General features: G+C 49.1%; 3 protein-coding genes across 3 annotated transcripts; all 3 read right to left on the bottom strand.

Moving 5' to 3' along the window:
* Positions 1-2,744: 2,744 nt before the first annotated feature.
* KY384_008006 (uncharacterized protein) lies at positions 2,745-4,616 on the bottom strand (the record flags this gene model as incomplete). Its single annotated transcript, XM_044816495.1, is given in 2 exon segments — positions 2,745-4,363; positions 4,376-4,616. 2 exon segments carry the CDS (start codon positions 4,614-4,616, stop codon positions 2,745-2,747), a joined length of 1,860 nt encoding a protein of 619 aa, XP_044666545.1.
* Positions 4,617-6,341: 1,725 nt separating this feature from the next.
* KY384_008005 (uncharacterized protein) lies at positions 6,342-8,095 on the bottom strand (the record flags this gene model as incomplete). Its single annotated transcript, XM_044816494.1, has 3 exons — positions 6,342-7,235; positions 7,351-7,800; positions 7,850-8,095. 3 exons carry the CDS (start codon positions 8,093-8,095, stop codon positions 6,342-6,344), a joined length of 1,590 nt encoding a protein of 529 aa, XP_044666544.1.
* Positions 8,096-13,419: 5,324 nt separating this feature from the next.
* KY384_008004 (uncharacterized protein) lies at positions 13,420-14,355 on the bottom strand (the record flags this gene model as incomplete). The annotated part of the gene is made up of 1 exon (XM_044816493.1): positions 13,420-14,355. One exon carries the CDS (start codon positions 14,353-14,355, stop codon positions 13,420-13,422), a length of 936 nt encoding a protein of 311 aa, XP_044666543.1.
* Between the last annotated feature and the right edge of the window lie 68 nt (positions 14,356-14,423).

Raw genomic sequence — 14,423 nt, 5'->3', positions numbered from 1 at the left:
ACGTTGACTACTTCCCTACAAAAGTCCTAAATAGCGCCCGTCTGTTTTGGCAATCTTGAATCTTATGCAGGCACCTTCTTCAACTTTCCGCCGACCCGCCTTCTTACTTCCGATGTTTAGCTGGCCAGCCCGCTGCAAGCCACAACGTGAGTACATCACCTATAGTATTCCCACAACATCTCTGACTTTCCGAAAGATCTTGAAAGAAGGCAAAAGTCTACTGGGATCGACACTCGCAAGCCTTTTACATCGCGCAAATCGCATAGCGTATATATTCTCCTAGTTTAGGATCGTAGAAGGCGCTCTCGCGTGCACTACAACTGACATTGAAGCTGAATTAGCGAGGCAGAAGGGGTCGTACGAGGGTGAGGGAAAGGGTGAAAGAAGGATAAGTGAAAGGAGAGGTCAGTGGCGATCCTATCTATGTCTGAAATGAGAGGAGGGAGAAGTTGATGGAAGGCTGAGGGATAGGCGATTATCATCGAGGTTGAGCAGATCTTCTACGAAAGGGTGGAATACTTGACGAAAACTGGATAGTCTATAAAGGTGGCTATGCTTAAGAGAGTCGCTAATACATTCAAGCAATTGTTAGCGCGGAGAGGGACTCGCGGACCGACTCTGCATGTAGTAGCCGGCAGAGACGCAATTATGTTACCGTCCCCTTCACAAGGATGAACAATTTCTTTATAATTTTGAGTGCTGACTTGCTTTGAGCCTTCATGAAACCGGCACCACTGGGTATGCCGATATTGAGTGAGGTCGGCGGATTCAAGACTCAAAGGCGGGAGGGCACAGCGTGGGTGGTGGATGCCTGAAGCGATGAAAGTGTGCAGAAGATTTTCTTACTCCTTCACTGACAAAATTCCTTAAGAATGTCCGCAGTTCCGAAGAGCTTTGAACATTAGAAGCTACAAACTACCAATAGAAGTTAGGGCCACTATTATAGTGGGAACGCTTCAAAGATACTTGTGTGTAACTACAATTAGTATCAATATAACATCTGTCCCCAGCTTTAAGCTGAAGAGACAGGGTGTTGGAAATGGTGGTCGTTGATACGTGGATAGCTAGATAGCAAGACTGTGCGCCAGTCGATGTTAATGTAGAGAACGCAAGCTTGTTATACTTTGCAATGTTGTTCAAGATACTTGGTTGAGCCTTGTAATTTCTCGTTATATTTCTAGTTATTATGCCATCTGCAAGGAATTTTTCGATATTAATGAGGTTGAAGTGAAGGTGGTCCGTTGTTATCTATCTATCAAGTACGACGTCCCTCAAATTCCCTATGACTAGAGACCTCCAAGGTATTTGATGAATTCGAGGAGGGTTAGAGACTAGCTTGGAGTACTCTAACTCTTTTGCGCCGAATGCGGCGAGCTTATCGCCCGCAGACGTTTGAATGAGTTAGGCGGTGTTAGCGGTAGATACTTGATAACGATGTTCTTCGAAATGAATCCTAATCTTGAGATATGTCCTAGGGACTGGCAATAGGGTTGTCAAATTGAGCTTTTGTTTTGTATCTCCAAATATTAATTATCATCGATCATAATCATTATCTATATTCCCCACAGCCACCAGCGGGCCAACACCAGCGCGGATAAGAAACTCAAAACTCCTTGCCACACTCATCAGAAGCACCTGGTACCTCAGCTCGTAAATGGCTTCTGAGGCCTCGGAATAAGTTAGTCTAGTACCAACTACGGGCCTGAGAGCGACTTGAAGATCGCCTCTGTGAGCGAATTCCGCAATTTCTACTTGACCTCCGCCGCTATGTTGTTCGAGCTCGTGGTAGAATTGGTCAAGGAGGGCCGCCATGTTGGCTGTGTTTTCTGGATATGAAGTTTCTAGATATCTTATCTCTACTTCTAGGTCTGTGCCTGGGACTGGGAATAGTTGTGATAAATTTCTACGTTAATGCCTGTTAGTGCGGGCTGTTAATTTCTTTGCCAGGCTTACAATGCTGCGGTGCTACTTTGTTTAAGCGTGGTATTAGTGATGGAAGTTGCGGGGAAGGTTGTGGCGATGTGTGCGAAGGTCAACAACAAAGCTATAATTCCTAGGAATAGCATCTTCTATGGTGCTCCAAAGTCCTTCTGTTCAAAAGAAAAGATGTGAAAATCTCTTCAAAGATGGTGAGATGCGGGGCGCGTGCTGATATTCTACTAAGGTAATGTCTCACGGCACAGCCTTCGTTAAGACAGGGCAATATCTTGACCCATTCTCCAACCAGGCGAGAAGAGATCATAGGCTCTAATGGTTATTCTGCACGATCTCGTACCTGTTGCATAGCGCGAGGTGCATCTCTAAGTTTGGCGCTTAAGCGCATTTTTACCACTATTCTTGGAGAATATTCAAGTCGCTTGCTGAAAATAGCATTGAGAACAAGACCTGCATCACTGTCAAATAATGAGCGAGTAACAGTACTGCTGTGTCCATAAAGTATTGAAGATCCGCTACTGATCAAACATGCGTTCTAAATTCTAGAAACCTGTCAACCAACTTGGAGAAGAGCATTGCGATCCAGCTTCAACTATAGTTAAGCACAGGGTCCCCTAGGTGCCTACTTACTATACTGAAACTAAACATAAACGTACTCCAGGATGTGGATGTTCAAGATATTGAATTGTCAGATACGAATGAATATAATGACCGCTGGCATCGACAAGACTACGCTTCGAAATGATTCAACTTACCCTTGTTGCCGACTTGAAAACCTTGCTTTCAACAGTAACCTTCCTCTGCATTTCTCATCTGACGCCCTGTATAATCAAAGCCTGAACATCACTCGCCTGCCTCGATCTTACCACACTACTAAGATGGCCTCTACTCTCGACAAGCAGCGTCAAACTCGCCGCCGATATCTCCTTGATCTGCTCGCCATCACCACTAGCAATCTTACTAAAACTATCCGTAAAAATCAGATTATACAGCACCGTCTCCCCGTACACAAGCAAAGGGCCCCACCCCGGTATCAAACCCAAACCAATCTGCGCGATGGAATTCACCACCCCCCAGACGAAATCGGGCTCGATGGGCGTATCATCGTAGGTCAGACGCGCGCCCCACTCCTTGCTGAGCATTTCGGCCAGATCGGTGGCACGGTCTTCATTCATCGTGATGATTTCTTCGTCTTTTTGCTGCTCGAAGGTCACGTCGATGGATTTCTCGTCGAAGATGTCGACGCCGCTGTACGGCGATTGGTATTCGTCCAAGAGCCAGCCGCGCGGGATCATGGTGCTGTGGTAGATCAGAGCTGGGTCGAATCGTGCGATCCACCCTTTCCGAATGCCCCAGCCGAGCTGCTCATCCCGATTCAGCGTGACTGCCTGCCGGTTGTATGTGTTCATCTTCAAACGATTCTTCCGCGCATCTTGTAGCTCGCGGTCGATCTGTCGAGTCTTGGTCATGGTATCGTCGAACGTCTTGTTCTTCTCTTGCAACGCTTTTTCCTCTTCCTCCTTTAACGGTGGTTCATGCGGCTGTGCATCAAAATCTCGGATTTTCGCTTTGACAACCTTTGCTTTACGGTCCAGCGCGGTCATGATGTTGACATATGACACGTCACCACCCTTTACTCCGAATGATTTAGCGACTGCCTGCAACTCTTGTCTCGTCTTTTCAATTTCTTCATCTTGGCGGTCTTCGTAGACCTTGAGTGCCGCCTGAAGTTCTCCATACTTTGCCGCCCAAGCTTTATTCGCGTTGTTTCTAGTGAACCGGGTTACCTCGCACAGCTCGGCCATTTTCTTTTCGAGCTCCTGGCGGAGTGATGGATCTGCTTTCGTTCGCATATCTTTCAGCTCCGACACTGATTTCGTCGAGTTGGCGGCCGGACTCTTGGGAATTAACCCTTCCACAGCCGAAACTACCTTGTTGTTGCCTTGTGGGTCCGACAGAGTCTCAATCTTTTTGAGGAGGAAATCATCACCAGAGGAGTACTTCCCGTTGTCCATGCTTACAGTGAAGTTGTTCCGCTCCTCGGCGGTGATAGCCTTCTCGCCAGACTTCACATAGGCGTTAAGGCCGAGTGAGCGCAAGCGGAAAGAGAGGTGCTGAAAAATGCACCACTCCTTGTTCGCTCCACCGTCGACTTGATGCTGGCGAGGCAGATAAATCGCACGCAAGGGAAAAGTAAGATCGAACCACACATATTGTTCCGCAGAGTTCGGCATTGGGACTGGAACGAGAAAGACTCGTGGAGCCTTAGCACCCTTTCCGATCATATCACCCCTGCTGACGGCGCTTGTCATCTTGATTCTTTTGGTGAGGGTCTTCGCTTCTGGGCCGTACATAACGGACATGTATTGCCACCTTTTATAGTTGACCTGAGTGTTGGGCGAGCCAGGATCCAGAGTACGAAGAAAGTCTTGTTAGTCACTTCTGGGGTGCCGAGTAAGATCGATTCCCTTACAATCGTAAGGCTCATAGCCTACAATGTGCTCTTTTGTTCGAAGATGATACTGCCATCCCATGATGCCTTGTTTGTGCGCTGTCTCCTTGTTGACTACGACTTCTACGAGCATGAAATTGTAGAACTGATCGGGGTCAGCAGGATCATAGCCTGGACGCTTCAACGACTCATGTTGGAACCAGATTGGACCCTCCGGTAGAACAGACATGATGGAAGTTGCGGCACTGATCTGCTAAGATGGAAGAAAGGATTACCAAAGTTTCTGATAAGTATAACACTCCCGTAATGTACCCTTCTTTATACCCTTAAAGTCAGGCCACCTCGCTCAATGCTCGTAGATGCTCGTCTCCGAGCATTTCCATGGGGTGAGTCCGCTACTCCACTAATCATGCACACCATTCCTTCCACTCAGAGACAATGCCGAGGAATGACAGGACGCCGTCCATTGACCCTGCATCGACTTTTCGGGCATGTTTGGCAGTCGATCTCGGTTAAATTTCTGCAATCTCGGTTCAGTTCCTGGAATGTCGATCTTATGCATGATTGTTGCGGATATCCCCGGTCACGTTGCACGTCCGAGGCTTGGAGGGTGTTCTGTGCGCTCATCCTCTCGCGGGGTGGAATACCTTGGACTTCCCCTCTTTTGCCCCAGTGGTCTTACTTACTAACGGCCTCTACAATATAATAAGTCCATCAATTTACAGCAAGTTGCATGAGTGCGCTCTTATGAGTTGCCGAGCCCATGCTGCGCACCCTCCAACCCAGAATTTGAGATTTGAGAATCCGACGGTGGAGCTTTCGGTGTAATCGTCGTCGCGGGTGGCTGTGTCGCGCCCGTAGTTCCTGATGCCGGTCTTGATGACGTCGAGTTGGTGGTCGATAAAGTATCTGTAGTCCCTGAGGGGGTAGAACGTAAATCCGCCGATGATTTTGTAAGATATCAGTTCAGGGGACGCTAACGGTGATGGGTTGGGGCTGAGACTTAGTATGGGCGGCCAGGAGTAGTACTGAGAAAAGTGACGGTACTTACTTGGGTGATGATGTGGAATTTGCGACCGGTTGGGTATATGCTGGAAGGAAGCATTGTGTGAAGGCGAAGAGAAAGCTGGCTACAGTAATCGGTAGCTCTATCTCGGGCTATCAGTGAGTTCTCCGCTGGACGTTCTATCAATACAGAGGGCGGATGTCCGATCATTTATGGTGACCTCCTCATTGAACGGCCAATAAAAGATTCCGCCACAAAAGACCAAACCAGACAATATACCAACCCCGCAGTCTCAAGTTCCAACAGGAGACTCTCCAATTGTTAACGCTGTTAGTTTTTGGGTGCAAGAATGTCGAAACGTTGGTGTTTATGTCTCGCATGATAAGCGCATACGTGCTAACGCTTTGCTTTCATTAACCTATCCGGCAAATTGCAGCATAACCCACCAGTGACTTGAACACAACTCGACAGTACCAGGTGCTGCTGTCGGCGTACTTGCTAGTTAATTAGCAGGCTGCTTGGGACAAGAGTCCAGAGAGAGGCTAACAAGAGAGCATGCGGTAGGCCTTAAGAGGCAGTAATGTTCCCTCGATCGTCTGCTTTCGGCAAATGTTGGTCGCTGTCATCGCGTTAGGGGCCTGCTTCTATTAATCTGAAGTGCATCTATGATAAGTCGGGTTTTGCGCAATTCAGCAAGAGGCACAAAGAAGGTGTATAATGATAGGCAGCGTCAGCACTTGATTGCTGCCTCGCTATGCTGGAATTATGATACATGCATCTTCAGCCGGTTCGTGCCGGCGAATTAGGATGGACCTATGGCGCATTGCCACAGTCAACAATAGTTGTCGTGCTAATGACATTAGCAACACGAGTTATATGGGCCAAATTTGGCGGTTTGGCAGGCCGACAGTGGCAATCGTCGCCTTCCATATGCAATGCTCACCTTCACTATACCAATGCCGCCGCTCCATCCCCTCCCTCCACCCTATCATCGTGCGTCTTCTGTTTCTTTGCGGGCGGCTGCTTCTTCGCAGGGGATAGCACGATGTCACTGATCGGCGGCTCGTTGTCCAAGATGAGGTCCAAGTCCTCAAGGATCTTGCGCTTGCGTGCCCCGACACCCCAATCCATTATATTATCGAGGTTATGATGAAGAAGTGCGATCCGATCGGTCTGGTGGAAGCTATAGTCTCGAAGGAAAGTCATATGCCATTTTTCATACACAGGGTTCACTTCTTCACACCAATGGACAAAGAGGTTACAGCTTTGAGTGGCGACGGCGAGAGAGAAGGCGATTGAGTCCTGCCAATCGTGTGAGTTGTTCGCCTGCCTAAGGAGCCATTGTGCGCTGTGAGTACTTACAGGATCCGCGCGTGGATACTCCACTGGAGGCACATTCTTCTTGGCGGCAATGGCTTTGGCAGTACGAACACGGTCGGCAGCTTTCCCCAGGCGACGACGCGCATTGACTTTGGTGGAGCCGCCGCCAAGTGCCTGATTCTCTGCATCTTCGATTGGCGCATTGAGGCATTTGGCTTCCCAAGCCAGGAACTGGAGGTAGACTTCGGGGGTCGTGAAACGGCAACCAAGCGCATTCAGAGTGTCTTTCTGCGTCTTTGTGAATGCGCCGGCATGGTATCCCCAGGAAATGTCGGGCCTGGAATCTTTGACTCTGGGAAAGGTTGCGATAATCTTGTCCCACCATTCATTGCCAGTGGTAATCTTAGGCTTGGCCTCAGAGAGATAATCAATGTCCCATAAGGCCTTGAGGAAGTCCTTTTTCCACTCCGCTTCAATCCAGTTGTGCGCATCCATCAACTCCTCTTCTGTCAGATCTTGATCCTGGACATTAAATTCGTCAGCTGATCGGCGCTCCAAAACGAATGGGAGACGCATATCGGCGATCGAACGCATCAAAGGAGGCAGGAGACGGTGTAGCGCTACTTGCCTTTGGAACTTTGCGCTCAGGCGTCTTGCTCAGCAGTGCGTAGTGTAGCTCTACAATGAAGGTCTTTTCGTTGACGTTACTATTCTCCTCGACTGTTTCTTTGACCTTCGAAGCTAGTGGTGAGAAGTCGGAGATCCTTCTCTTATCTACGATTCCGTTGGCCTTGGTCACTACACCAGCCCCTATCCTGCGTGCTGCATCGTAATCATTGATGTTGTAATCGCTACGCTTGACGGCTTCGCGAACCTGAAGGGTCGTCATAGTGCTTGGATCGACGTAAAATGGTGGACCGTGTGATGTCTCGCCTTGTGAGTCTTCGCGTTCCGATGCTTGCTCGTTAGCGCTTTCGTCATGCGAGTGCTCCTTTGATGATGCAGTAGTCTCAGCTGCCGAAGAGTGCTTGCTCTGCCCGAAAAATTCCTCTATAGTCTGGGGGACGATGACTTCACCCCACGACGACTATGATTTCTTAGCTGGAATTGCTGAAGCTTGCATGTCAGACACCTACCGAAGAATCGGACGATGCCACGGAATGCTCGGAGTCGCTAGGTAGCAGTGGGTCAGGAGTCCGATTTGGAGAATGTCCAATTGAAGTCAGGTCAGGAAGGATCAAATTTTGAGACTCGTGGTGGGGCAATGGAGATGACGGAGAGTCACAGCGGGCGCGTTTGCGTGACGATTCTTTCAGACCGTCCGTCCCAGCTGGATACTCAGCGACAGATGCGGCGTGAGCTGAAGACGATGATCGTGGCATGTGGAAGGAAGAATTGAGAGTGAGAAGAGAGGTGAAATGGTAAAGGGGAAATTCACCTCCAGACGCGGAAGTGAAGTAAACTTCGGACATAAATAGATGAGTCAGCGGTCGCGGGGCAAAGTGCCAAGACTTGGCCGGTTGATTGAGGGCAAGAAGAGTAAGGTAGGATGGAAGGAACTAGAGAGGTAACACCAAATCTTGGTGATATAGAGGTGTAGTGACGCAAACGGAAGGCTCGTAGTACCAGTGTTCTCTTTTCGTTGACTTCATTGTTTCTCAAGTAGGACGTAAAGAGACGCCGGAAGACGATTTTGTCTGCCAAGCCATGACGAGATGCCAAGATACATATCTTGGCATTTGACTCGCAAGATCTGTGTCACGAGTAAGTCCTATCCTTTACATCTATCCTACAGAGTCTCATGAACCCTCAATGCCGCCGAAAGTCCCGTCACACGCTCATCAAGCCGCTACAGCCACCCTCACAGCAGACTGAGATGCTGGCCACGCCGGAACTTCACCCCAGCGCGAAGACCAGAACGAAGAGCAGAAGGCCTCCACGTATCCCAAGACGTTCTTCACGCGTGCCGTAGTCACAATGGAGCTGAAAGATAAGCCACGAGAGTCAGGAATGATGAACAAGGGACCACAAGCGTCGGTGCAGAGCGCCATTCACCTGCTCCATCTTGTTGATGCGCAATCTTGACAGTGGTAGCCAACCACCGCGTCAGAGCCGTCGTCAGGCTGTTCTTGGCTCGCGAGCATGAACTGGAGACACCAGACCGTGCCTGCAGCCAGATGGCCGGCCTGGAAATCAGGCAAGAATCAGCAGAAGAGGACGCAAATACAGTACGCTTGAAAAGTGCTGAGCGCATAGGCTCGAGGTCAACGCTGACTCACATACCCACCAGATTCTCCGTCGATGTCTCCAATACCTGAAACCTATCACGCATGACCCCTCAAGAGCCTCGGCCACTACAAAGAATAAATTTGGGAGGAGCAGACCTACCCATTCCACAAGGACTCCCTCACGCAGCGTATGTTGTTTTGAGGTCTTCCAAAGCACGAATGGAAGCGTATTGAAAATGGTGAGACACAGAAAGAGACGCTGCAACATTCAAAGAGTTGGGATACAAGCTACAGGCTTCTTCGGGTTGCTGTGCAGTCGGCGGCGCTGGGCTAGGCCAAGCCTTACCACAAATGTGCACGGCCTGCTCCACTAGATCGACCCCTGTTGAGCGCTGAAGCAGGGTGCGTTCAAGAGCTAAGTACATGCAGCCGCTCGTCCTATCCCAGGACTTGATCCGAGGTAAATTACAAGCAAGCAATGTCGAAGGCAAACGCGGGAGAAGGAAACCCAAATTGGAGCGTGGAAGGGGAAGCACGACTTGCAGGTTGGGACCAAAGATACTATAGTGGCCATGGCAGCAGCCGTCAACCCTTTCTTGATCGTATCAATAGTTGCTTAGGAACACTCGGCTGTTGAGGCGACATGCCCTCGCAGACCACGCACCGCGTTCATTGTGCGACTACTGCGGTGATCAATTGCAGAAGAATCAGTTCTGTCGCGCTGAAACAAGAGTAGACCCTACGCGAGAGCGACAGCAACGTCGCTTATGCGACCACGGCATGGGTTCAATCATTGCTCGAACTCACGCCTTTCATCTGCTCCGTTGCGAAAGCCACAGAAGCAAGCCAAGTTGCTCTTCAGCCGTGAGTGGCGCAGAGCGTTCTGCAAGCGTTGAATTCATTGACAACAGAGTACCCGAAGGTACAGAAAGCTATCTTGACCCTTTGCCATGGACGATGAACCACTCTGGGGCCATGCCAATCTTTCAGTCAAACCATGCAAATCTGATCGGGACGGTCAAACGCTCATCACTATCCCAGCGAAACTATCTAGCTAAGCCCGCATCGCCTCGCACAGGATCCAGCCACAAAGTACCACCACGTCCCATGATGATCCTTACCCCACAACTGCGATTGTCAGTCAGATCCATCCACATTGCCTGATTGCTGTACTCGCGCCTTATCTACCTCGCGTGATTTGCTCATGCCAAACGCCAACCGACATATTCACAAACCCGAAAACCTTCTTGTAAGCGCCAATGCTAAGGCTATGCCAACTACGAGAAATACCTTAGCCACGTGTACTAAGTAGTGGAACCCCGAGCAAAAACGGCCGCATGAGCTGGGAAGAGCGAAGTACTAAGCAAGGTAAAAATGTCGACGCTGCTGTTAGCTATAATGGAGATGCTATGGATTCCGTACTTAAGCGCGGCAAGGGAGATCTGGACGAGGGTGCTGTGGCTTTGGTAATGGATAAGGGTTCCGTGGCATTTGTGGTTCGGTTTCTAAGTGGGAGCTAGAAGTAAGTAAATATCACCTCGTCTCTGCGTGATCTACGTTGATAGCACTTCTTGGGTCCATTCTGAAGTGTAAGCCTTCTTGTTGGTAGTGGATGCATCCCAATCTTGTGCCACATAGATTATTCATTCTTCGTCTGGAGGTGTAGAGTATTCTTCAAGTTCCGTCGCTTCATGCGGCTGAGCGCAAGGTCACACATCGTTGTTCACCCAAATCAACGTGATACTAAGGTATTGGTACGATCTGACCCCGCCCAGACGCATGGGATTAAAGCCGAGTGCTTCATCTGCAGCACTCTCCTCTTGTGGATGGCATAGCGAGGTATTGATCAAAGGGCCTTATTTGTTGTCGCAAATTCCTCGCTATGCGAGAATTTGGTGTCTATCGAATTTTGCCTTGCAGAATCAGTTCGTGGCACGATCTCTATGCTGATTGACTCACCAGGCCACATCGCAACTCCACACTTAGAGAGCTGGCTCGTTTGTGCAAGTTCGAAGTGGAGTCAGCCACTACTCTATTTAAGACTGTCTCTGCCTCACTGCAGCAGTGAAGGGGGCGCTGTTCAGCACACAGGGAAGGCTTCCCTCGTATTTAGATAGTAGTGAGTTGGAACTATTTGCGTGGGTACTATAGCCGTAAGGTCCCTGCTAAATACATTCTTTTTTGTCGAATTGTTTAACAGACAAAGAACGCTTCGGTTCACCAATAGACATAGAATACCTTACTGTTCTGACAAGCGAAGCGTGTTGATATAGATGAGCTGGTCGTTTGTGGGCTGCCCTGGTTAACAATATGGTGTTGACGCAGTCAGGAAGAACTAGTGCCTACAAATTCATGACCGACTCTCGTTCGGTTTCTTCTTTTCAAAGTACCTTTCACAAGGACTTTGAGACCAATCGTGCCTCCTGTTTCCTTTCGCGACAAAATCTATGGACACATGTTCTCCAAATCGAATTCCGCTTGCATAGGTAAGAATTCCTCATTTTTCATGAAATATTTCACTCGTTCCATGTTGACAACAGCTGATAAGACCAAAGAGCATAGTGTTGAGAGACAGAGTTCCATGGAGACTGAAAAGACACAGTTCCCATCGCGCAATGCCTTGCTTGTGCAATCATTCAACAGCATCGTGGCTCAAGAAGCTCGCCAGATGTACATCACCAGCCATGCTTTCACTGTTCTAGACTTGGAGGCATTTCACATCGACGACAGCTTACACTTGCGCTGCTCTGGTTCCGCTTTTAATACTCGACCACTTGTTCAGACTCTGTATTTGTGGATCTACAACAGATGTCTTTGTTTGTCGCTAAGGCCGATAAGACCCTAGAGACCCTCACACGGTTTGATCATGTACTTGAACTTCTAGAAAAAATGGGCATAAGTATAACCTTCTAGGTGGTCTACGCCGTTGTTGCTCTCGAGTCAGGAATATGCTCTTCGTATCAATGTTAAAAGACCTAGCGCATGATTTGAAAGAACTCGTCACCAAGATGGAGCGCGAACCATGAATTATTGAAAGAGGCAGGAACTTGCCAAATTGGAATATTCCTCCGATTTCAACAGCGGGCTCGATGGCAGAGAGCAGCAAGCTTTCTCTCCGTAGCCTTTTCGCAGCAGTCATATCAAAACAATGCAGACGCTTGTACAACACCACCTGCCTATGAAGCTGCTGCGATCTAAACCTCATGCATCAGAGCCATGGAGAAAGATTTAGTAGTCAGCACTGCTCTAAGACTGGGATATCGCAAGGTTGTTGTCACTTTAGACTTTGATAATACTTAAGAATGTCTACAGCGACGTGCGTGAAGAGAGTGCTCTTAAATGCTAACACTTGCCATAGACATTTTACCTGAAGAAAGTTTTAAGATCTTAAAACGTTTAAGCGTTGAATTTTAGCAACACGGGTTCTATTTCCAGCCTCCAAACCTTGACGGGTCGCGTGTACCCATTTGAGACGCCATACTTCGGAAATGACCCTAGAAAGCGTACACTAGTAGCCGACTGACCATTGACATTGACCTGATTGGTGAAATGAAGTTGACACCGATGTTCAGTGGAACTTGACTCTCTGTAGCCAACTCTACCACATCCTCGATTACTTGATGCGCTCTATGCGGGTCATTTTGTAACAAAATTAAACAAGGCTCACAAGTGCGGCTAAAAGAACAGACAATTATAATCCGAAACCTTCCAGTACACCTAAATATATCTCAGGTCGCAGCCTCTAATACTGATCTATATACCATTCCTGAAATACTTAAACAACTCTCCTGTCAATGTTCTAACGAACGCACTGCTACTACACCTCGCAAAAACGACCACCTGCATCCACTATACCCAACCATGCAATTCAGATTTTTCCCTCCTACTCTAACGATCCTCCTCCTCCATCTGTCACAACTCATATGCGCCGAAGACGCATTCATCGTCACCGAAGTCCAAGTCCCCAAAACACCCGACGACTCCCACTTCCGCATCGCAGTCAAGCCAGCCAATCTCCCCGACTAACCCGTCGCAGCTTGCGACGCAGACTTGGGCCCAGACTCACCTCTGCAGGCTAATCTATACTGTTATTCTTCCACAGCAGTGGGGGAAACGGTGCCGGTGCCCTGGGAGTTGACGATAATGGTCCAGCAGGCTCCGAGTAGGAATGTCACGATTGGGGGTGCTAACTTTATTTTGGACAGCCAAGGCCTGTGAGTTGAACCCCGTGCGCTTGATCTTGGAAACTAATGCGATGTTGATGGATTAGGAAACGCCACGGATGGCTTGTATTCCATCCCTTTTATCCCGGCTGGGACTGTTCGTCGCCGAATTGTCGGTCTTATGACGAGTTCACAGTGCCGGAAGGTGGTCCTTAGGAGCAAGGATATGAAAAGTTTGGATGATGTAGTGGCGAGAATTGTCCAAAGGACGCAAGCAGGACTTCTGGGGATTGAGATGTTATCGAGAAGGAACGGCTACGATATTCGAAATTCAGTATGAGTGGAACCTAGCATCCGAAACAACTCAGTAAGGTCAATTTGATGGTTCTGCATCAGCCCCCTAATTTGTCTTAAGCGATAGTCTTGACGTGGGATAAGGAGGTTGTTGTGGATGATGGGCACGGGCATGGCATGTGTAGCCAGTCGCTGTCGTGGTATTAGCTGCTGTGCTTGTATGTGCTGTTGGATGATTGGCTGGAGCTCGGGTGGTGGAGGTGAATTACTTTGAGCCCTCGCCTGACGTCGTTCATTCATTTGGCGGACATTTAGATGAAGAGGCAGGTTTGATTCCTCGTGATTGGGATCCTGTCTAAGCTCTTGAGGCGCGAGCCCCTGAGGTGCAGACTCTTGCTGTGCAGGCTCTTGGGGGGCATCAGGCAGGGACTGGGAATCGACAGGTTGCTGGTGTTGGTGAGGGTGGTGGGGATCTGCGATCTGTGGCTGCAAGATTGTGTCCTGGTGTCGGATATAGTGTTGAGCTGGCTGCTGTGCAGGGTCGATCTGGTTTTCCGAGGATGGCTGAACTTCTTGACTTACGTCTGAAGCCAAGTCATCGGCAAGGGTGTCACCAAGGATGTCCTCCTCTGGGTGAGGCGTTCCGGACCGAATCGTATCACTCGTGTCTTCATCGTCCGCGGCAAGACGCTCTGAGTCCCCATACACATGCTGGTTTGTATGCTGCTCGGGTTCTTGTAAACCCTGTGGGCTTTTGGGGTCCTCCTGCTCTGACGCCGTTTCGTTTGGACGATCACTGCCACCATGGTTTTCTGGACCAATCGTTGTCGGATCTGCCTCGAGTGAGGCGATCTCTGCCTGCATACTGCTGCATGTTTCTTTCAAAGTTATTAATGCCGCTAACCCACTCTCTAGGATCTTCGGCAAGAGCGCTTTGCGCTTTTGAGCGATGTCCATCTGCTTCTTTTGAAGGCCACGTCTTTGAATAGGACGTTGCGCCGCAAATCGTCCCGCGTAGGGAGGCA

Source organism: Bacidia gigantensis (assembly GCF_019456465.1).
Source record: "Bacidia gigantensis strain McMullin 20006 chromosome Unknown contig_283, whole genome shotgun sequence".
Classification (NCBI taxonomy): Eukaryota; Fungi; Ascomycota; class Lecanoromycetes; order Lecanorales; family Ramalinaceae; genus Bacidia; species Bacidia gigantensis.
Note: the sequence above shows the minus strand (reverse complement) of the source record. Positions and strands in the feature narration are given on the sequence as shown.